The sequence below is a fragment of the Mustelus asterias genome, chromosome 12 (genome assembly GCF_964213995.1).
Source record: "Mustelus asterias chromosome 12, sMusAst1.hap1.1, whole genome shotgun sequence".
NCBI classification, from domain to species: Eukaryota; Metazoa; Chordata; class Chondrichthyes; order Carcharhiniformes; family Triakidae; genus Mustelus; species Mustelus asterias.
The window spans coordinates 106274226-106299007 of record NC_135812.1 but is presented as its reverse complement, the minus strand read 5'-3'; the positions used below and the strand labels follow the sequence as shown (position 1 = coordinate 106299007).

General features: G+C 40.9%; 1 protein-coding gene across 7 annotated transcripts in view; it reads right to left on the bottom strand.

Annotated features, from left to right (window-relative positions):
• Positions 1–24782, bottom strand: part of rhot1a (ras homolog family member T1a) — an 84724-nt gene that overhangs the window by 18709 nt on the left and 41233 nt on the right. For 4 of the 7 annotated variants that reach the window (XM_078225823.1, XM_078225821.1, XM_078225825.1 and 1 more), the window contains 9 exons: positions 21394–21514; positions 19002–19086; positions 14848–14993; positions 14640–14740; positions 12915–13045; positions 11938–12021; positions 7824–7946; positions 5207–5409; positions 3107–3229 (listed from right to left, as the gene is read on the bottom strand). In XM_078225823.1, the coding sequence (XP_078081949.1) occupies positions 3107–3229; positions 5207–5409; positions 7824–7946; positions 11938–12021; positions 12915–13045; positions 14640–14740; positions 14848–14993; positions 19002–19086; positions 21394–21514 (1117 nt within the window). The remainder of the gene's footprint in view (positions 1–3106; positions 3230–5206; positions 5410–7823; positions 7947–11937; positions 12022–12914; positions 13046–14639; positions 14741–14847; positions 14994–19001; positions 19087–21393; positions 21515–24782) is intronic. The other 3 variants (XM_078225824.1, XM_078225822.1, XM_078225827.1) reach the window with 1 other exon arrangement.

Sequence of the window (24782 nt, the reverse complement as noted above, 5' to 3'; positions counted from 1 at the left end):
AACTCCAATGAGTACAGGCCCAGTCTACTCAATCTTTCCCCATAAGCTAACCCCCTCATCTCCGGAATCAACCTGGTGAACCTTCCCTGTACCCCCTCCAAAGCTAATATATCCTTTCTTAAATAAGGGGACCAAAATTGTACACAGTACTCTAGGTGCGGCCTCACCAGTACCCTGTACAGTTGCAGCATGACCTCCCTGCTTTTATACTCCATCCCTCTCGCGATAAAGGCCAACATTCCATTCGCCTTCCTGACTACCTGCTGCACCTGCAAACTGAGTTTTTGTGATTCATGCACAAGGACCCCCAGGTCCCTCTGCACAGTAGCATGTTGTAATTTTTCACCGTCTAAATAATAGTCCATTTTACTATTATTCCTTCCAAAGTGGATAACCTCACACTTACCAATGTTATACTCCATCTGCCAGATCCTTGCCCACTCACTTAGCCTATCCAAATCTCTCTGCAGACTCTGAGTCCTCCACGCAATTTGCTTTTCCACTCATCTTTGTGTCATCCGCAAACTTTGTTACCCTACACTCGGTCCCCTCCTCCAGATCGTCTATGTATATGGTAAATAGTTGAGGCCCCAGCACCGATCCCTGCGGCACACCACTAGTCACTGATTGCCAACCGGAAAAGCACCCATTTATTCCGACTCTCTGCTTTCTGTCAGACAGCCAATCCTCAATCCACGCTAACACTTTACCCCCAACTCTGTGTACCTTTATCTTATGCAGCAACCTTTTGTGAGGCACCTTATCGAATGCCTTCTGGAAATCTAAATACACCACATCCACCGGTTCCCCTCTGTCAACCGCACTCATTATATCCTCAAAGAATTCCAGTAAATTAGTCAAACATGGCTTTCCCTTCATGAATCCATGCCGCGTCTGCTTGATTGAACCATTCTTTTCCAGGTGTCCTGCTATTTCTTCCTTATTGATGGATTCCAGCATTTTCCCAACTACGGATGTTAAGCTAACCGGCCTGTAGTTACCTGCCTTTTGTCTACCTCCTTTTTTAAACAGTTTTTAAAAACTTTTAAAAACTTTTTCTATCAGACGATTAGTATTTGGGATGGGAACAGGGGCTGATGCTGATTTAATGGGCAGAATTGTTAAACAGTTCTGGTGAGTTTATGACACAAAAACACAATAGAAATATACATACAAAAAAACTGATGAACGTACATGCACCATACCAGCACATATTTTCCATTGTACATATTTTGTATATTGAAAATATGCCTTTTATATGGTCCCATACCCAAGTGAAATGCTGGACAAGTAAACACCAGCTTCTTCATCACTAGTACATGTCACCTTCTGTTTCAGTGGACCATCACTTTATCTAAATTACAATTACGTATAAGACCTATATGATACCAAATAAAAGTTGTGTCAATTTAAATTGTGTATTCAGCATTTGGTAATATAAAGGATGATATTTGATCAGCCTCAATATATACAGCGGTCACTGCAAAGCTGTACCTACAGAATCAGAATCATTACAGCACAGGAGGTCATTCGGCCCAACCTGTTTGCAACGGTTCTCCAAACGAGCATGACGACTAGTACATTACTGGAGGCAAATAATATTAAAAACACCAAATTTAATGCTGATCTGATGTAACAAATAATCCAAAGAGATACAAAAGACGAAAAATGCACCGGATAGGTTGTTTTAAGCTATAAAACTAGTGATTAAACAGAACAAAGGAGGAATTTTACTCAAAGTCTGTTCACCCTCTACTGCAGTTTGTGCGCTCTGTTGGGAAGTATGGAGTCAGAAGGCTTGGGTCCAAATCCCACTCCAGTACTTCAGCACATGCTATAGGCTCATACTTAAGTCTAGAACTTCAGAAGGATTCAAGGCTAAGGGCCTGCCTCTTACTGTGGTTTTGGAAGACATTAACATTCTCACAGCAATATTCTTAAGAGCAAAATTGGCCAATCGTTCATCCTCAAGCAACATCACCAAATTGATCAATGAGTTATTTATCTTATCAGGTCTTGCAAAATTGCTAGTAAGTTTGTCATGCAGCAATTAATGCATTTCAAAGTAATTTACTGTTTATGAAGCACTTTGAAATAATGAAATGTGTTAGACACATCACCAATACTTAAGTTACAAACATTTTCACCTACAGAGTTCCCTATGGATCAAAAGCTTGGAGATTTAAAAATGCCTGATAAGGGGATACCATGGATACATCACCTCGGAATTCTTGAGGTGCAATCCAGAAAAAGGATTAGAAAATTTCCTTTAAATTGAAAGCTAGCACCTCAGATTTTGGAATAACACTCTGCCCCAAGTGGAATCGCAAGGTAACAAGTTTTGACCAAGATAATGATATAGATTCATCATTTACAACCTTTTAAATGATAACTGCGGATTATATTGACAACTCACAGCACTCCTGAATTGAGGGAAACAATGCGCTACACAAACTTAAGCAACGCCTATATGTGGCACTTGGATCATTAGAGACATGAAGGCCAACAATGGAGCAGAGTTGTTTTTAATCTTTAAAAAACTTAACTGTGCATCCATTTTGGTCAATATACAGTATCAGAGAAAGAGCATCTCACGGTTGTCTACTATCAACTTATGACAAAGGAATAACATTAATTTGCCCACATAATGAGGTATGAAATATCTTATTGCATTGATGCCTATTGTGTAGTGACAGAATCCATTTAATTAGCTTCCTACTAACATGGCGGTTACTCAATATATCTAATATCCTTCCTTCAACCAATATTCTTTTCAGACTTGCCAGCCAATTATTGGTAAAATAATCAGATAATGACTGGAGTACACTTTGTCAAGTTAAAAGAACACCATTCAGTAATCTTGTTGAAATATATCATTTCAGTGGCCACCATTATTATTGCATGTGAAGTCAAGGGCTTCAAAGGTTTTTTTTTCCCCACAATAAAGATTTTTTTTTATAAATCCCACAAAATTAAAACCGTGAAAATTTAAAAAATTCAGTGGATATGCGGAGTGAAGCTGGCTTTTGAAGATTACTCTCCACCCACCCACCCTTGAAAAACAATTAAAAAAACCTTCTGAAACCCAATAAATAAAATGAAGAACCTGTTAAGTACTGCAGTGAAGAATTTGGTCTTTACAGATTGCAGCAAGTCTGAGTTGAGGAAGTTCTGACAGATGCAAAATGTACACCTGTTGCAGGTGCATAAACAGCGTAACCGGGCATGGCTGCGAAAACACACAGAAGTAAGGCAGTTGAGTCTCTGCTTACAAAATAAAAAAAAAATGCAGATTCACACCATTCTCGTAAATCAATTGCAAAGGTACCAAAAGTCCAATGTCACTTCTGAACACATTTCAGCAACTCCCCACAGGAAGAACACACAACATGCGACAATCCTACATGAACGGAGGAAGTAAATCTTACAAGTAAGAACGGATACAATGATGACAACACAAAAAAAATTAAAAGGACTTGCTCGTACAACATTGTTTTTTTGTTGCGTTTAAAATATGATGTGCAACTGCAGCAGTTCCAGCTATCCTGGATATGAAAGAAAATAATACCAAACCTTTGTAATAATCTACTGCATTACTGGCTGCCATTCCTCAGCTGAAGTCAAGGGTTATTTTACAAAGTTTTGCCTAGTTTAAGAAATGAAAACTTTGCATCATGGATGGATCCAAGTAATTCAATTTGAATCGAAACTGGATGCCAGCTGTCATACTGTCAACAGCCTGTAGTTATTACACATTTCGAAAGTCATGTAGCATGCACTTAATTCCGTCACATCCTAAAAGGAAGTAATGTTTTAGATTATCCTTATAATACAGGCATTCTGCAAATATACTGGATTGTGTGATTATAAAATAGAAATATTCCAGAACTATGGAATGTCTATGACAGCAGACTCTGCTTCATATCATTAAGATTCATGTATTTTGTTTATATATAATGCAGTGCATAGTCCATTACATTGGCCTGTGGTTTGATACAGACCTGCACCTCAGACTCATTTACAGCTCCAACCTATTATCCTTGGTGCAACAATAATGGGTCTAAAATTTCCCTTTGAGTAAATACCCAGAGCAAGGACAGCATCAGAAACATTTCAGCTCAGACAGATTTCAGGCAGCACCTGCAGTGAACAGATGAATTGCTCTTTCCATATACCAGGCTTAAGAGAGCCTCATGGCTGAAACATATTCTTTGCGTGGTGTAGATCAGAATAATTTTGCAGCCACTATTCTAGTTATCTAAAAATTGGAAGTTTAGTGCATATCCCCTTGAACTGTGGAATGCAGGAGCATCAAGGGCCAATTCTCCTCCACGAAAAATATCATAACCCGATTAGTTTTCCACCATTCAATTCAAACCGCCAGAAATAATAATTAAATTTTCAAGAAACATAAGGCAGCTTCTCTTAATTCTAGGACCTTGCACTTTTAAAGCAAAGCATGAAGAGAAGAATGCTGAACTGAGCTATGGAGATAGAATTTAAGAGACTTCAAAAGACATTCTATTTGATTTCCGCTGCAAGTGTGTAAGCATGGGAAGGGGTTTGAGCCTGACATTGCGATGAGTTGAATAGCCTGGCTGAAAGAACAATATTCCACACCAACAATCACTCCGCCTTTAAAACAATCACTGCATCTGGGAGATGTAAAATTAATTGCATTCCTTTGGCCATGTGCTAATGCCTTTCCATTCCGATTTCCCTGCTGGTGCCCCATCACTGTTTGCATTGAAAATAAGACACAAAAAGTTGGTACTCACTGAAATTTCACCTCCAAAAAGTGACACAAATCAACACAAAAGGTGACATGAGGAAAAACATTTTTACACACAGCATGTTCGAGATCTGAAATGCTCCAATTGATTAAATCGAGGCCGTCAAAAGAGAATTATCTGAAACAAAAGAATTTACAGGGCTTTGGGAAAAAAGCCGTGGGTTGACTAAGTGAGTGCTCTTCCAGAGAGCCGTCACAGACATGTCAGGCCAAATGACCGCCTTCTAAACTGTAACAGTTTGACGATTCCATATCTGTATTTTATCTTCATATTTCTTCCAGATTTGCAGAATATCGCCCTGTTATTATTTCAGATCAACTTCTAAAACACTGCTTCAATCTGTAGCTAACGATGGTGATCCATGCAGATTATGACTCGTGCAGGATTGTGGCGACTTGATGTCCTATACTTACGGGTACATGGCTATAGTAGTCACTTTGACAAAGAAATCTTTGCTTGGTGTGCCAATACTGTTGCAGGTATAACTTTGAGGTGGTGGCATTTTGTGTTTATTGCAGAACTCAGCAGGAGAAATGCTGTGGTCTTGTTTAGCTTCGTGCAGGTCAGACTTTGCAGCTACGATAATACACGGTGTTTTGCCATCAATGAAGTGTTGCTATAATCATGAAAAAAAAAACCCTCATTAATTGCAGTGTCAGTTATAATGACAGGAATTAATTAATATTTGTTTTATGCTCAGTTTAGAATTAACTGGATTAAAGTTTCAAAAATGGTTTTAAAGTGATAACTTTTTTCCTTTCTGCTTCTCTTGACACATGCTGGGATATGATTCTATGGAGCCTTGCCAAGTACAGGAGTCAATACTTCGGAGGAACCTAGACAGCAAGTCTGAGGTTTTTGATTGTGGTCACAGCTGAGCCCAATTTCTCCTCATCTGATGACCACATATGTCCATTTTTCAGTGAGGGTCACTGAATAGTGATCAGGAATCCTTGCCACATTTCCCTGCTGTGCCCAGGATACTGAGATCACTTTTGCTTCCCAGCTAACCTACCACAGATGTGGAATTCAATATTGCACCTTCTTGATCTGTGTGGCACAATCACTTGTTACTATTACCATCCAAATCATAAAGAAACAGATACTTGGTTGGCTTTTTTGGTTATTTTCTGTCTTCCCCATCTTATCATGCATGATCCCTGTGAGCTGCTTTTAGCCAATGCCATATCACTCAAGTAGCACTGTAAGTGACATGTCCGTGCATAGTATACCTCTATTTTCTCCCCATGGGGAAGTGCTCAATTCCACTTGGTGCTTTCCAACAGCACAGTGGAAATCCAGATACTGAAATAAGTTACAGGTACAAAATATGCCCTATGATTGCACACTGAACTATAACCCCATTGTATAACACTTCCTCAACGCTGTTCAAATGCACAAAGGTAGTCATATTTTCCACAATACGTTAGCTACAGGTGTAAAATTTTATTCCCTCTCCCCAACCCGTGTGTAACAGCTATTTGTCTTGGTTGCATTAATTAAGACATTTCAAGAAATAAAGTCTTGCAAACAATTGGCTAACAACTATATAAAAGCTGGTATGCCCTTTTCCTTTGCCTTGCAACCTCTAGGACAGGACTTATAGGTTACAATGCTCTAAATGTGGCTGTTCCCCCACCTCAGAATTAAGCCTAGCATATTAAGAATACACTCCTTGCTATACATAACCTAATCAACAATTTATCCTCGTGTAGCAGTTTTACCATAGAAAAATATCCCAGTGCTACACAACTGAACATCAGATCATAGCATGCGAGAAATTAGTGGCTCAAAAGGTGGTTTTATAGATGCTTACGATTGGGGAGAAACATGGACGGATTTAGGGAGAAGGCTCCAGAACTCAAACACTAGTGACTGGAGGTTCTGCATCCAATAATGAATGGGGATGCTCTGCAGGCCAAGACTAAAGAACTAAGAGAGGATTGGAGGAGGTTAGAGAAGTACAGTAAGGCAACCCAACCCATGGCAGGGCTGGAAATGAAGATTTTGAAGTCAAGGTGCAAGTTGCCAAAGACTCTATTTGTGGTTGAGCTCTGGATGAGCTGAGGAGGGAGAATCTGGAGGTGATGAAGGTATGAATGAGTGTTTCAGCATCAATGGGGGTCCTGTAAACAACCAAACCATTGAGGTGAAAATAGGCTGTTTCGATGATGGATATGATGAGAGGTTTGAGGCCAAGCTCAGTGAAATGCAGGACTCTCGAGTTTAGGTGCAGTTTGGCTGATCAGGAAGCTGAGAAAGGGATGGAACCAGTAGATAAGGTATGGGGTTTCTGACCAAGCAGGATGCTTTACCAAGGTTGAGTTGCAAAAAATCCTGGCACACCTCATCGGGCAGCTGGATAGCAAAGCAACAGGTACAAAATCAAAGATAAAAGAGAGGCAAAGCGGTGTATCGTCAGTGTATGAAAGCAAACCTGATGGTTAAAATAACCCCACTGAGGGGCAACACACAGATTAGGAATAGAATGAAGCTTCAGACAGCGGTGACTGTGTAGGCAGCGGAGTTGTGCTAACTGTGGCTAGAACAAAACCACATAATAGGAGTGGCACAGAGGTGGACCACAGAGTTAGCAAAGCAGGTTAAATGATCAACTCTAGCCAAGAGGGAAAGATGATGCACCATGGTTCCTGTCACAATTTCATTAAGTGACTGACTAGTTTGCGTTGTGAGCTGGACTAACAGATTTTGAACAGGGAGTGGAGGACAGATTTGGGTGGTGACATGTTCTGGAACTTTGGAGATAGCGTGCTAGTTAGAGAGGACAAATGCATGTAGGTCTTTTTCACTTTTAAGAGCAGGGTATCCACTTCCTTGATTAAACGAGAGTTGCATAAAGCAGCAACTTACTGAACAGACCAATACTTCACAAAGTTTCTTAGATAATCATTAAACTTCACAACCATCTTCCTCGATTAAAAACCAACATACTGATATCATGCAGATAAAGAAAATAAATTGAGCAAAAGAAAACATTGCATAAATTCTTATACTAAAGGTCACAAATACCTTGAAGATCCTTGTACAATAATCAAATGATTTGGGATTGCTGACATCATATACCAAGCAAACAACATCACAAGTGGTATCGGAGGCAGTAATAAATTCAGATTCAGACAAAACTTCATGTAGCTTGAAAGAAAAAAAATACAAATTTAGAGTTGCTCTTCATATTTAAATATTTGTTAAAACAGAATACAAGTTTAAGTCCCAAACTGGAAAACTGAAAAGTTGTTTTTAAAAAAATAATTACTAGAATTCCAGGGCATCTGTCAAATAAAAGATTAACAATCGAGTGTTTGTGCACTCTTACTGATAGGCAAGTTTGATGCCATTTATTGGTAAATCTGGTCCAACGACAGTTAAAATATTGAGATCTTTATTACACAACACCAAGGTTTAACATTTGTGAGTGCAAGAAATACTTTTCAGGCATGACGTTAGTGAACATGTAATATTTTAATGCGTAAACATCAAGGCATCTCTCATTTACTGTACTCCTTAGCCTGACCAAAGTTAGCTATCACACTTCAAATGGATTTATGTACATTGATGATAACTAAATGACCCAAAGTACAAGAGAAGTCCACTCTAAGGTTAAAATAGTTTAAAGTCTTCAAAGGCCTCCATGGTAAATTAAATCAGAATATTTCAAGGTAACAAAAACAGAAAATGCTGGAAAATCTCAGCAGGTCTGGCAGCAGCGGCTCTGACGAAGGGTCATCCAGACTCGAAACATTGGCTCTATTCTCTCTCCACAGACGCTGTCAGACTTGCTGAATTTTCCAGCATTGTGTGTTTTTGTTTCAGATTCCAGCATCCGCAGTATTTTCCTTTTATATTTCAAGGTAAATTAGGTTCATAGGGCCATAAGACATGAGCTTAAATTAATTAAAAGTCAAGATAAATGCAAACTAAAAATATAACTTCACAAAAGTATTTGTAATAATCCACCACGTATAAAATTACTCAGTATTTACAAGCACTTGAATCATTTGACCTAACGGGGTCCACACCAATGTTTATGCTCCATGCAAGTCTCCTCCCACCCTTCTTCAACTAACCCTATAAATATACACTGCTATTCCTTTTTTTGATCAGGCTTATCTAACTTTCCCTTAAATGCTGGTAAGGTTAATAGAGTCAAAGGGACATCAGAAATGCAGTTAAATGCTGAAATAGGAGAACTATATATCTTCCTGTACTCTAATTTCTAGTTACAAACAGCACTGCCTCCAAATGGTATTGAACCCAAAGATTTAATTTGGAACAGTAAAAACTAACAATGGCTTACTTACTTATTCAGACAGCAAACAGAGGTCTTTAGGCGAGTCTCTTTTACTCAAAGTTTTTTTTACACTAACAAATAGGAGTCAGGCTAGGAGTTTTGAACAAAACTGTTTCAAGGATGTTTTCCTGTATGTGTGGGGGAGGTGACAGAAGAGAAGAATAGAATGCAAGGTACATTGGCTCCTGGCACTGTCGCATTAGAAATCAGAAATTCATGATGGTAAGCAATTGTTGTTCACAAATTTGCAACGATGGAAGTGCATGTGTGTTGCGTCAACAAGGTGAGACAGAAACGTAATGGGTTCAGTGGTATACAGAATAAATGCATGTCTCAACCACATTCCAGAAGTATTAAAGCGCAGCAATGTCCTGTTTAGTTGTGAAACAAAATTTTAAAAGTTTAAAGTTTACTTATTCGTCACAAGTAAGGCTTACATTAGCACTGCAATGAAGTTACTGTGAAATTCCCCTTAAAATAGGTTTAATGGAAAATTCCTACACCTCTTGCATAATACCATTACATCATGACCATTTTGACATAAATGTCCTGGTTAACTTCCAACCGGGGAATGTACCTTACTTGTAGCAAACAATTACAACATTAAAAAGAGAAATGCCATTTGAGTTCGAGGTTGGCACGGTTTTAAAATGTAAAATATACCCTTTGCTGAACTGGCATCCTAACAAAGAAAGCAGAATTTTCCTTCTGCAAACAATTACTTATCTTAATGCAACATCACAAACACTTTTCAGTACAACAGGTAGCTTGAACAAGGTTATCTGTAACTGTAACACGTTCAAATACAAGTACCTTACAGTAAATGTTAGTGTGTACCTCCTAACAAGATTGAAATACCTCTCACTCCTCCCAGCCGCTTTCCCCAACCTCACGTCTTCCTCTGCTGTATCATGCTGAGTTTCACTGTCACCTGCTACCTTCTGGTAGATTACCTGATGACCATTCTTGTGAGATAACTTAATAGTGAATATCAGTGGCCTATTTGGTCATGGGGAGGAACCATTCAACACAACCATACCGTTAGCAGATTCCTAACAAAAACAGCAGGACACCCTCTTCTGAGGAGGAGGACTCTTGTGCACTAATCCAACTCCTGAACAAGACGACAGCTGGCTTTGCACTCAAGGAAATGATGAACAATATTTAAACTGGTTGACATGCACATGCGTAAGTACTTCTACAACCAAATGCAACTCAATATCCTTGTTTAAACTAGACCTGCAAGAGTACAGATTTGAAATTTTGAACAAGGCTATCTGTAAAAGTAAACAGAAAAACAGACTTGCATTCAAATAGGCGTTCACTTAACATCCTGTGATGTCCCAAAGGACTTCAAAAACAATGACCAGAATTCTCCAATGCCCTAGGCCCCGCTACCACTGCCAGCAAGAATGAGAATTTGGCGCTCAGCTAAATCTCCATTCACAGCAGTGGGATCAGAGAATCTCAGCCATGGATGGAGTTTGGGAGAATCCCGGCCAATATTTGTGACGCGTAATTACTATGCTTTTTAAAATTCTTTCTTGGGATACTGGTCAGGCTAGTTTTGTCTGTCTCTAATTGCCCTTGATCAGGCATGGTGAGCCTTCTTGAAAAACAGCAGTCCACATGGTACTCCCACAATGAGGGAGTTCCAGGATTTTACCCCAGTGACAATGAAGCAATAGCAGAAATATATATATTTCAAAGTCAGAATAGTGCGCAAATTGGAGATGATGTGCCAATGAACATGCGCGCTGTAAAATCCACTGTAAAATCTAGGTGCTCTTTCCCACCGCCCTCCAGCCTGTTTGCAACATTTAATGAAGGTGAGAACTTGCTTCTCCAGCTTGTGCTGGGCTTCACAGGAGCATGGCAGCCGGCTCAAAGTGTCAACTTTGCTTCCTCGCCTTCAAGATGCAGCTTGACCTGAGTTTTCCCGGCATCTTCTGTTCTTGTTTCAGATTCCAGCATCTGCAGTTTTTTTTTTCTTATTTCAGTTCGTGAGATATGGTTTTCCAAACAGAGCCTATATGGTGCAATGCAAACTATCCTCAAATACATAAACCCAAAAGCAGATGAGATTCTCATCTTAGATATAATCTGGTCAGAAAGTAAGTACTTCTGTACTGAATTAACCTGACAATATTAGCGATTGGTCACAAACATGAAGACGGAAGTTACTTGGCAAGGTCAAACTTGTTCTAAACAATGGCAGCTTAATTACAATCTACTCCATTTACAGGAACATTCATTCAAAAGGTAGGGGCCCAGGTTCAATTCCAGCTTTAGGTGACTGTTTGTGTGGTTAGAACGCTCTCCCCGTGTCTGCGTGGGTTTCCTCCCACAGTCCAAAGATATGTAGGTTAGGTGGATTGGCCATGCTAAATTGTCCCTTAATGTCCCAAGATGTGTAGGTTAAAAGGATTAATGGGGTAAATATGTGGGGTACGGGACTTAAGGCCTGGGTGAGATGCTGTTTTGGAGGGCCGGTGTGGACTCGTTGGGCCAAATGGCCCCTCGCTACACTGTGGGGATGATTGGAACTATGATATCGTTCTCCCTTTTGAAAGCTTATTTTTAAGGGCATTGTATAAATCAAGTGTGACAAACAGCATTACAATGCTACACCAAAAAAAAAATCATTTGGAAATAGAGGAAAATTCATAATCTAATAGATTTAATATCCTTGTCCCAAAATGTTTCCTGTCAAAAACGAGGGTGGGGCTGAAGAAAGAGGCTAAGATTGATAATTTTGGACATGGAGATCGATCAAACAGGTCAAATATGGACCACAGACCGGCGCATTTCTGAGATATTCACATAGATACGTACCAGTAAATATTTTTCTTGCCCATACACATAGGTTGTGTTTATGGCATAAAGTGATTTGTGTTCCTCTTTTATTTGTCTTTGTTTCTGTGGGATGGGAAACAGAACAGTGACTCACACAGCATGTCACTACATTGACAACTTCTTAAAAAAGAACACAAAACTAGTAACGAAACACGCCAATTAAAAACTAGTTAAATCCAACACTGTCAGAAAAAGATCCAATTCATATGAAAAGTGTCGAGAATTCTACACTAAATTGTTCGCAGGCCAAGTGACTGATGTGGGAAGTATAACTGTCACACTGATTGTGCTTTGCTGAAGATTAGATTGGGGCAGGGTACAAGAAACTTGCATCATGTCTGGCTTCATAAGGAAAAAAATCTCCTTCACCATTCCTCCCACAATCTGACAGTGGTTTACACCTTAGACTTTGCAGATTGCACAGATTCCGGTTAAAAATATCGAGGATGGAGGGGCAAGAAAGTAGAGAGGAGATTAAGTTTCCATTTAACATTTGACCAGGAGTTGCAAGAGCAGAGGTCATGTGAAGAAAAGAAAACAAACGTGGATCTAATAGGTAGAAAACCTATAATTAAAACTGCCACATTCAGACTCGAGGCATTTATAGCTGTCTTTTCAATATCCCAACATGTCAAACAGTTAATTCCTTTCTCAATATAGAAAGGTACAAATATCTTCACACTTTTACAAAATCTACACTATTTGTACATCACTAAATTGACTGGTAAAATGACCCAGGGGGCATGTACAGAAGTGGGAGTAATTTTACATGAACATTTAATTCCCACTGAATATTTTAAGTGTTCTCTGCAACAACCAATAGAACACAAAACTTTATTCCAATTTGTTATGACACAGTAAACAATTGTTCAATAAACGAGAGTTTTAGGCCCCGTGTGCATTAAAACACGAACAGTTAGGGCAATGCAACATTTTTTAAAATTGGAGGTACTCACCATTAAGTTTCGGCCCAGGAAGCCTTGCAGAATTCCAGTCTTGCCACAATTTTTCATGCCAATAATATTGCACTGAAAAACATTTCTTTGCGTTTGCTTTTTCTGCAGATCTAGTTTTTTATCTCTTGTTACTGAAGGAGCATAAAGCATGGTTTATGAATCATTTATCAGATGCTCAAAGTAAAAGCAATTCCAGTTTCTTTTGCATTGAAAATACACGCTCTGCTAATGTTGCATTATATTTTCAATTGAAGAATAGGGTGGCCACATGCGCCTTGGGAAGCAAGTGTCTAAATGGTGTAGAGAAGCAGAATATCTAGGCTACACATCACCAATAATAGTTATGCATGGTAGTAAGAGAAAAAAATGTAAACCAAGAACTGAGTTAGTTTCTAAATACAGCATAAAAGCAGAGAACTTATGTTAAACATGTATAGACTTGGAATGGTTTGGTCTCCATATCATGCAAATTACATTATCATAGCGCTCCAAAAGCTAGTGGCTTTTGCTACCAAATAAACCTGTTGGACTTTAACCTGGTGTTGAGACTTCTTACTGTGTTTACCCCAGTCCAATGCCGGCATCTCCACATCCTGATGAAGTCCATCAGGACCCAGGCACTTTTCAGCACGTGACTGTAACAATTTACTCAGTCCCACTTCTCCGGTATTAGAAATTTTTCTGAGTTCTGCCTCCCTTCCACTTCCTGATTTACAGCAGCTTCTGGGATATTACTTTGCATCCTCTATAGTTAAGAGTGATGCAAAATACCTGTTCAATTCATCTGCCATTTCCTTGTTTTCCATTCTCCAGATTCATTTCTGCAGGACAACCATTTTGTTAACTTGTTTCTTAAGTATTTATGGAAACTCTTACTATTTGATTTTATGTTTCTCGTACTCTAATTTTTTTTCTCTTTTGCGTGGACAGATGCAGGATGTACACAAGAGCTATGCTCCATAATTTTAAGTCACTTGTGAATCCAATAGGGAATTTGGCAGAAGCCTACTTTACCCAGAGAGTGGAGTGAATGTGTAACTCTCTACCACAAGGAGCAGTTGAAAAATGATCACAATGGCATTTAAGGAGATGCTACATAAACATGAAGGAGAAAAGAATGGAAGAATATGGTGATAGGGTCAGATGGAGATGGGTGCACAGAGCCTTATGCGGAGTATAACACTGGCACTATTGGGCCAATGGCCTGTTTCTGCACTGAAATATAATGTAACGCTCCTTGATATATTTCTAATGGCACCTTCTTTTACAAAAAACCTTTCCCCTACACCAATCTCCTACTGTCCAACCTAAAGGCACTGAAACCAACTGAAGAATCCTGCCACCCAGCACAGATCAGCTAACTCAGAGACTGAAGACTGAAAGTTGTAGATTCTTGGTTTGTATGGCACGCTTAATAATTTGATAAACTCAGTGTGGAGCAAAGCGATTTAAACTGGTCTTCTAAGCCTGTTTGAAGTATTCAAATACAAAGTGGAAGTAGTAAACAGCTTTACAATTGTTTCCTGATGTGCAATATGACATATAGTGAGTTTTGGATCTCAGCTAAATTCTTGGGATATTCACCCACGAGTGGGATAGGTTTGTTGTTATTATTACCCATCATTGCGGTCTGCTCTACTAATGTTGGGACTTAGCTAAAAAGAGCAAACTGGAATTTCAGATCAAAGTCTCCCCATAAAAGATCAATAAAAGTCCACAGCTTACCAGTGACAGCAGCTGCCTGAGACTCCTGTTCCCTTAGAATGGAGTAGCCAAGGTAACCTAAATATTCTAAACACCGCTGAACATCAAGGTATGTGGTCAGCCTGATTTAAAACACAAATATTCAACTGTTCAAAAAGCTTTAAGACTTTAAAGAGAAAGCAGATAAATAGAAAACATTGTTTGAAAATCACAAAGGAAAATTACTTACGTCCATTGACAAATGTAACCCTGATAAGTGACCCATCCCTTGTCATTGGTACAAACAGTATTATTGACATCTGGACCCCAAGGCAAGTAAGGAAACACTTTAAATAGGTCTTTTAGTTCATCAGGTGACAATGCACAATCCCGGTCCTGAAAAACAACCCAGGAGAATCAAGTTAAACAACTATTTGTCATTGATATGGTACCTTCAGCAGAGTATTTCTTCCCAAGGTGTAAAATCAAACAAAATGCACACTGGACCAAAGGTGAAACCGGAAGAGATAATTAAAAGCTGGGTTTGAAGTAGATTTTAAAATGGGTTTTAACAAAGATGGAGTTTTAAGAGAAATCAAGGAAGGAAATTAAAGAACTTTGGGGCCTAGACAGCTAAATTCATCACTGTCACTGGAGGGGAAAAGAGAATGTAGAAAGGGAACAGGGACAGCCCGGGAAATTACCGACCGGTGAGTCTAACCTCAGTGGTTGGTAAGTTGATGGAGAGGATCCTGAGAGACAGGATTTATGATCATCTAGAGAAGTTTAGTATGATCAAAAGTAGTCAGCACGGCTTTGTCAAGGGCAGGTCGTGCCTTACGAGCCTGGTTGAGTTCTTTGAAAATGTGACCAAACACATTGACGAAGGAAGAGCGGTGGATGTGGTCTATATGGACTTCAGCAAGGCGTTCGATAAGGTCCCCCATGCAAGACTTCTTGAGAAAGTGAGAGGGCATGGGATCCAAGGGGCTGTTGCCTTGTGGATCCAGAACTGGCTTGCCTGCAGAAGGCAGAGAGTGGCTGTGGAGGGGTCTTTCTCTGCATGGAGGTCAGTGACCAGTGGAGTGCCCCAGGGATCTGTTCTGGGACCCTTGCTGTTTGTCATTTTCATAAATGACCTGGATGAGGAAGTGGAGGGATGGGTTGGTAAGTTTGCTGACGACACCAAGGTAGGTGATGTTGTGGATAGTTTGGAGGGATGTCAGAAGTTGCAGCGAGACATAGATAGAATGCAAGACTGGGCGGAGAAGTGGCAGATGGACTTCAACCCGGATAAGTGTGTGGTGATCCATTTTGGCAGATCCAATGGGATGAAGCAGCAGTATAATATGAAGGGTACCATTCTTAGCAGTGTAGAGGATCAGAAGGACCTTGGGGTCCGGGTCCATAGGACTCTTAAATCGGCCTCGCAGGTGGAGGATGCGGTCAAGAAGGCGTACGGCGTACTGGCCTTCATTAATCGAGGGATTGAGTTTAGGAGTCGGGAGATAATGCTGCAGCTTTATAGGACCCTGGTTAGACCCCACTTGGAGTACTGCGCGCAGTTCTGGTCACCTCATTACAGGAAAGATGTTGAAGCCATTGAAAGGGTGCAGAGGAGATTTACAAGGATGTTGCCTGGATTGGGGGGCATGCCTTATGAGGATAGGTTGAGGGAGCTTGGTCTCTTCTCCCTGGAGAGACGAAGGATGAGAGGTGACCTGATAGAGGTTTACAAGATGTTGAGAGGTCTGGATAGGGTAGACTCTCAGAGGCTATTTCCAAGGGCTGAAATGGTTGCTACGAGAGGACACAGGTTTAAAGGTGCTGGGGGGTAGGTACAGAGGAGATGTCAGGGGTAAGTTTTTCATTCAGAGGGTGGTGGGTGAGTGGAATCGGCTGACGTCGGTGGTGGTGGAGGCAAACTCGTTGGGGTCTTTTAAGAGACTTCTGGATGAGTACATGGGATTTAATGGGATTGAGGGCTATAGATAGGCCTAGAGGTGGGGATGTGATCGGCGCAACTTGTGGGCCGAAGGGCCTGTTTGTGCTGTGGCTTTCTATGTTCTATATGTAATAGACTAGAGTTAAAAATTAGAGATTTCTTGGAGATTTGTAGGGCTGGAGGCAATTGGGAGGGGTGGGGCCAAAAAGGAACTTGAACATAGAATGATGAAAAACCTGCAGAGGAGGGTTTGAGAAATTAATGGGCTGAGGCAGGGATGTGGATAAACATTGTTGTGGAAGCAGACGCAGGTGCTCTTTAGAGGTGTTGCGGAGCGAGAAGTTGAGTTTGAAGTTATTGGCATGCCGAGGCACATGCAGCCAACTTCAGCCTAAGACAGTGGCCAAGGAGGGGGGTTAAATTAATGGCAAGGGAATAGATTTTGTAATGGGGATAATGTCAATGGCTTCGATGCTCCCAATGAAGACAACAGTGAGCCATCCAAGATTAGAGGTTAGTAGACAAGCAGACTGGCAACAGTGGGGATGGAAAGAATCAACATAAGTGACAGGATGTATGTGCATTTAGAACGGAACAATCTCATTAGTGACAGACAGCATGGTTTTGTAAGAGGGAGGTCGTGCCTTACATATTTGGTGGAGTTTTTTGAGGAAGTGACAAAAACGGTTGATGAAGGAAGGGCCGTGGATGTCGTCTATATGGATTTCAGTAAGGCATTTGACAAAGTCCCACATGGCAGGTTGGTTAAGAAGGTTAAGGCTCATGGGATACAAGGAGAAGTGGCTCGATGGGTGGAGAACTGACTTGGCCATAGGAGACAGAGGGTAGTGGTCGAAGGGTCTTTTTCCGGCTGGAGGTCTGTGACCAGTGGTGTTCCGCAGGGCTCTGTACTGGGACCTCTGCTATTTGTGATATATATAAATGATTTGGAAGAAGGTGTAACTGGTGTAATCAGCAAGTTTGCGGATGACACAAAGATGGCTGGAATTGCGGATAGCGAAGAGCATTGTCGGGCAATACAGCAGGATATAGATAGGCTGGAAAATTGGGCGGAGAGGTGGCAGATGGAATTTAATCCAATCATAGAAACCCTACAGTGCAGAAGGAGGCCACTCGGCCCATCGAGTCTGCACCGACCACAATCCCACCCAGGCCCCACCCCCACATATTTACCCGCTAATCCCTCTAACCTATGCATCTCAAGACTCTAAGGGGCAATTTTTAACCTGGCCAATCAACCTAACCCGCACATCTTTGGACTGTGGGAGGAAACCGGAGCACCCGGAGGAAACCCACGCAGACACGAGGAGAATGTGCAAACTCCACACAGACAGTGACCCGAGCCGGGAATCGAACCCGGGACCCTGGAGCTGTGAAGCAGCAATGCTAACCACTGTGCTACCGTGCCGCCCTGATAATCCGGATAAATGCGAAGTGAATTTTGGAAGAAATAATGTAGGGAGGAGTTATACAATAAATGGCAGAGTCATCAGGAGTATAGAAACACAGAGGGACCTAGGTGTGCAAGTCCACAAATCCTTGAAGGTGGCAACACAGGTGGAGAAGGTGGTGAAGAAGGCATATGGTATGCTTGCCTTTATAGGACGGGGTATAGAGTATAAAAGCTGGAGTCTGATGATGCAGCTTTATAGAACGCTGGTTAGGCCGCATTTGGAGTACTGCGTCCAGTTCTGGTCGCCGCACTACCAGAAGGACGTGGAGGCGTTGGAGAGAGTGCAGAGAAGGTTTACCAGGATGTTGCCTGGTATGGAGGGTCTTAGCTATGAGGAGAGATTGGGTAGACTGGGGTTGTTCTCCTTGGAAAGACGGAGAATGAGGGGAGATCTAATAGAGGTATACAAGATTATGAAGGGTATAGATAGGGTGAACAGTGGGAAGCTTTTTCTCAGGTCGGAGGTGACGATCACGAGGGGTCACGGGCTCAAGCTGAGAGGGGCGAAGTATAACTCAGACATCAGAGGGACGTTTTTTACACAGAGGGTGGTGGGGGCCTGGAATGCGCTGCCAAGTAGGGTGGTGGAGGCAGGCACGCTGACATCGTTTAAGACTTACCTGGATAGTCACATGAGCAGCCTGGGAATGGAGGGATACAAACGATTGGTCTAGTTGGACCAAGGAGCGGCACAGGCTTGGAGGGCCGAAGGGCCTGTTTCCTGTGCTGTACTGTTCTTTGTTCTTTGTTTGATGGTGTGTGGGGAAACTGCTAGCACATTCTTTTTGATGGTCACCAAGGAGCAGCAGGTGAACGAAAATGTCCATGCTCAAATAGACAGGTGAGAACAACGATGAGGAAGTAAAAAGTAAGGGTTTTTCTGGGGACAGTGGCGTGGCTGAGTACATCAAAAGTTGTAGAAGCAGAGTAAAACCAAAATCAGCAAAACACCATCAATTATCAACTGTCTGCAGAAGCAGCTCACCAAGTCATGTTTGTCAAAGATACTTTGTAGGAATAGGTACGCATGATGATTCAATTCAGTTGTGCAGTCCGGAGGAATTTTTAAACTGTGAATAGGAGAGGAAAAAAAATCTGTCTTTTGATCACAATGAAGTCATACAATGTAACAGGCTAATTACCTTATAATGTTCCTTCAGAACTGCAAAGCAAATCCAATATTCAATTACAGTCAATCATGTGACATTGAACACTGGTTAAATATCCTCAATTTTCATCATAATTTTTAAACATTGAGCCGAGAGAGTAGCAAGATCGTGCTGAAAGGATCAAATATACCCATAAATCAATCCGGCTGCTGTTCTTTCTTTGCTCTCTCAGGGGAGTGAGCAATAAAGAATTTATTTCATCAATTACTATTCTTTCCCAGCATCTGATTTTTACTGGCCCTTGCTTTCCATTCCAGGCATTTCCGTGATGACGTTTGCTTCATCTGACTGTCTCCCCCAACCATCAGTTTGAAAAGCAATGGCAGGAACCCTACATATTTCCATGCTTTAGCACCTTGTAACAATGCACAATCTGCTTCCAAAAGTTACAAAAATAACTCCCCATTTTCCCCTCCCAACTAAATAAAAAATGGTTCTGGCTGAAACCAGCATACGGTCACCCACAATTTCAAGTATCGTATTTCAATGCACCTAGCTGAAATTGAATGGCATCCACCGACTAATTTTAGCTTCAATGGTGTAAGGGGGGCATTGAACATTGGGGAACACAGGCACACTGAATAAGAAAAGGACCATAGCTAACCTGGTTTCCCTCAGTTGCAGCCCACTGTATTCCTGTGCACCCAGTACTGCCATCAGATTACATACTCTGAATGTTAACCAAAACTATTTTTTTGGATAGCCGATATTTTGGTTATCTACAGAAATAAATTATACCATTAAATGTACAGGGGTCAAAATCAAACAATATGGCACAACTTCTATTTCAGATTATAAATTTGAAAAAGAACTGCAATCAAATGTCTGAGATTATATTTTTTAAAATAGACCTCTATACTTGAAACAAAATGTTTCAATAGCAGAACTGGCTATAAGGAATTAGCTCTGTCACACTCGCAACAATTTGCAGCCAATGGATCTTCAGAGCCTGGAGTTCAAGTTATCATTTCTTTATGCATAAACAAAATTGGAAGTTTAAAGAAGTACAAGAAAGTTACATGGCTGCAGGGGTAGGCAGGAGGGTTGAAGTGTTTAGTCACGGCTGTTCAGCCATCATGGTGCATGGGGTCAGCTGGTCTTTTCCTATCCAATTTTATAAATTCCTACACCACGTACATTTTAAAAGAACAAGAAAGCCAATGATGTTGGATTCACTTGGAGAAACTAGTTAATTAACTGTTGGAACTGCCGCTATGTAAATTCTGCATTGTTGGAACAACTTAAAGTTATAAAACAATCTTAAATACCCAAGGGAACAAATTTCACACAAGATCTAGGTTTTGACTATCTGATCTATTAGGGTTCATGAACAGTTTTTTGTGAGGGCTTAGTGCAAGGGATACTTTTCATTGAAGACTGAACAACTTGAGAGGTTACTATATAGTTTTAAGAAAAACATTTTACTCTGCACAAAATAACCGCAGTCACTACAAATCAAAGTAATTCAATGTAGATGAAATGCTTTGCAATCTTTGAAAAATAAAAAGGCAAGATGATATTTCAAAATGAGGTTTAAAAATTAACGTGACAAATACATATATTTATTCTTCAGCATCAAACTTATTTTCAGATAAACTTTTTTTATTTTAACTTTGGATTCAGTAATTGCTTTTTTTTCCTGTACCTACAGCATAAACCCGTAGACCCAGAAACTGAAGGCAAGAGGGATGGTTCACCCAAGAATGATTTTAGAATATCTCCCTTGCTGTTTGGTATATGAAGAACAAAGTTAACTATTGTTGTTCACTTCTCAGTCCCGTGTTACAGTCCTGGCTCGCTGGCATAGTGGGTTAATACTGCTGCCTCACAACGCCAGGGACCTGGATTCGATTCCCGGCTTGGGTCACTGTCTGTGTGGAATGTGCGCGTTCTTCCCTTGTCTGCGTGGCTTTCCTCTGAGTGCTCTGGTTTCCTCCCTCAGTCCAAAAGGCACGCTGGTTAGGTGCTTTGGCCGTGCTAAATTCTCCCTCAGTGTTACCCGAACAGGCGCCGGAGGGTGATTTTCTCACTAACTTCATTGGGGTGTTGTCAGCCTACTTGTGACACGAATAATAAAAAATGAACTTAGCACTAGATTTATCTTTTACTTTGCAGCACTCTGCTCTCCCCAGGCCTCACATAAATATGCAACATTTAAAAATCACTATTCTGAAGTGCCATAGAGGAACACTCATGTCCAATACCTACATCGGGAAAAGATATTCATGCGTCAGCTCCAGGTCATCATCATATCCAAACCGACGCAAAACTGTCCACGTCGTTTCATGTCGCCCTCTTTGAATAAATAAGGTATGCAAAAATAAAAAACCTGCAACAGAGCAGAACAATCAACATCTGAGAAATCACCCCATTCTCAAGAACCTAAAATCATCTATTTACAGCAAATGGATCTGGAAATGGAAACTTCCATCAATTCACCTCCAAGAGCAAACCAATCTTATCTGGTAAGTGAGGAGAATGAGTTTTAGTGACACCACTGATCTTGTGTATTATCTCCGCTGATATGTCAGTGCAGTACTGACACCGAGTGCTGCACTGTTGAAGGTGTCAATCTTTGGAAGAGACTTTAAGCTGACTCTGATTACTCTATAGTCCATGGCACTATTTGAAGCATAGGATTCTCCCGGTGCCTTGGCCAATATTCGGCTCTTCAGCAACATCACCACCAACAGATTAACTCTGTCTCATTGAATACAACGACGGAATAGAAACAGTAAAGTGGTCACCATATTTGCCTTCATAAGTCACTGCACTTCACACCAATTCATTCTAATTTGAGGCATAAATGTTTATAAGCTTTGGCTTTAGTCCTTGGGTCAAGGAGAGAAAAAAAAGATCTCAGTTTTCACTGCTAACCATAGGCCTTTGACGAACCTAATGAGAATTATCTTTGTAGGTTAGTGATACCCTCCCATCACTGAACAGCATATCCACATAGTATCTGGACTCATAAATGAAGAATGGCTATTGTGTCAAGAGTACAAAGGAACAGTTACCCATCGAGGAATCAGGAGTAGGGGAGAGCAGAAAATGGTAAAATACGAAGCATAATGTTTCTATCTATATATATATATATATGTAAAGTTAAAAGAATCATAAACAGGTTATAATTAACAATCATTTGATTGTTGTCTCAACTTGTGGTCCCAGCCTTGGATGTAACAGCTCAAGTTATGACACACGCCACAGCCACATTTTCCTTATTGCTCAGTTCATTGGAGAACACGATTTTAAAATGAATTGCTCCTGAATACGTGATTCAGCCTGGCCACTTTGTTCCAATACTACTGAGTTGAGGTACTGATATGTATTTTTTTGGGTGGTACATTCCTACGCAAACATTCAAAGCAAAGATTACATTCAATCGCTGCATTCGGAGTTCAATAATTCAAGTAATTTTGTTCTTGTCAACTAATAATAATCAAAGAAGAAGAGATCTCCAGTTAATCAGGAATTGAGCACCATGGAAGATGCAAAGGATCCGCTCAATCTCGGGAGTCTTCCTGTGGAATGCTTATTATTAATGCCATATCGTGCTTATTTTACACATTTTCTCGTATGAAACTGGACCACAAAAGGGAGTTAGCAGAAAACTTAGCAAGGACCGCTCAATTGGCAATTGTGAACTCAATCTTCAGCCACAAGATGCCCTTTGTTCTTTCCCGAAGTCTGTTAGAAATGCAACAAACCACAGATGGGAACCCCAACCTGGACACAGTAACAACATCTAAAACAGACGTGTACAATATAAACTACATGAGTTGCTGCTGTAAACAAGGCACCAAATACAGAGGGAGATAGAAAACATTACAAGAGTACAAGAACAAGGATATTACGTTGAACTTGTACAAGGCACTAGCTTGGCCTTAGCTGCCATATTATATCCTGTTCTTGGCATAGGAAAAATGCAAAGGCATCGTAAAGAGAGTCAGAATAAAAATCACGAGAGTAGATCCAAGGATGAGTAACTTCAATTATGAAGATAGATTAGAGAGGTAGGACTGATTTCCTCGGAGAAAAGGTGGCCGAGCAGAGATGTGATAAAGGTGTCCAGAATCATGGGGGGCCTAGACAGGGCAGCTAGAAAGAAACTGTTCCCACTCATGAAAGCATCAAGAATGTGGGGGTTTGATTTAAACTAACTGGCAAAAGCAGCAAGGGTGACACGGGGAAAACCTTTTCATTCAGATAGTGGCAAAAGTCGGGAAGGCGCGCCAGGGTGTGCGGTGGAGGCCGGTTCAATCAAGACATTCAAAAGGAAATTAGACTGTTACCTAGAAAAGATGAATGTGCAGGGCTACAGGGAGGGGGTGGGGGAATAGCACCAGGGGAGGCTGAGTGGTATTATCACTAGACTATTTATCCAGAAACTCAGCTAATGTTCTGGGGACACAGGTTCGAATCCCACCACGGCAGATGGTGGAATTTGAATTCAATAATATCTGGAATTAAGAATCTACTGATGACCATGAACCATTGCCGATGGCTGGAAAAACCCATCTGGTTCATTAATGTCCTTTAGGGAAGGAAATCTGCCGTCCTTACCCGTCTGGCCTGTATATGACTCCACAGCCACAGCAATGTGGTTGACTTTCAACTGCCCTCCAAGGGCAAGTAGCGATGGGCAATAATTGCTGGCCAGCCAGCGACGCCCATGTCCCACGAATGAATTTTAAAAAAAACTACACATTTGGAGAGCCAGTGCTGGTGTGATGGGCTGAATGGCGTCCTTTGTGCTGTAACAATTCTGGTGATCACATACACTGAAGCCTGGGAGCAGGTTAGTCTGTTGCCCCAGCAGTTGCAGGTAGTGTCAACTGAGGAAGAACAGGAGAAAGGAAAAGAGAGTAGAGGGTCTTATATTGAGTACAGTTTAAAACTGAAATAAACAAAATGCTGTCAGTCAAACGTGAATTCTAATATCAAGTTAGTACATGCATTTACTGGAGATAATTTGCGAATACATACACGTGAACACACTCCCCTCTTGTGGCAAGTTGAGACAAAAGTCTCCACATTGAAGCACTCCCTCTTGTGGCTCTGCCAGTAAAAGTCCATGCTGACAGGCAATTTACCCATAGCTTTGGAAGAGATGGTTGTGATTATTTATGATGTGGAGATGCCGGCGTTGGACTGGGGTAAACACAGTAAGGAGTCTAACAACACCAGGTTAAAGTCCAACACTCTTTAATCCATGATTTATGAGGAGTTAGCCACTTGGCCAACCTGGGATTGTCAATTTTCTGCCCACTTGACCAGTCCATTGAATCTTCCTGCAGTCTACAATTTTCTTCCTCACCATCAACCATACAACCAATTTACATACCATTTTAACATACCCCCTACATGCAAATGTAAATAATTCTTATTTCCACAATGCTCCCTCCACTCACATTGTCTGTACCTTTAAGACTTGATTAGCTGTAAAGACTCGCATTCCAATCATTATTCATTATTCTGTAAATTGAGTTTGTGTCTTTATATGCCCTGTTTGCTGTTTATGAGCAGATCTCCCACTCACCTGACGAAGGAGCAGCGCTCCGAAAGCTAGTGGCGCTTGCTACCAAATAAACCTG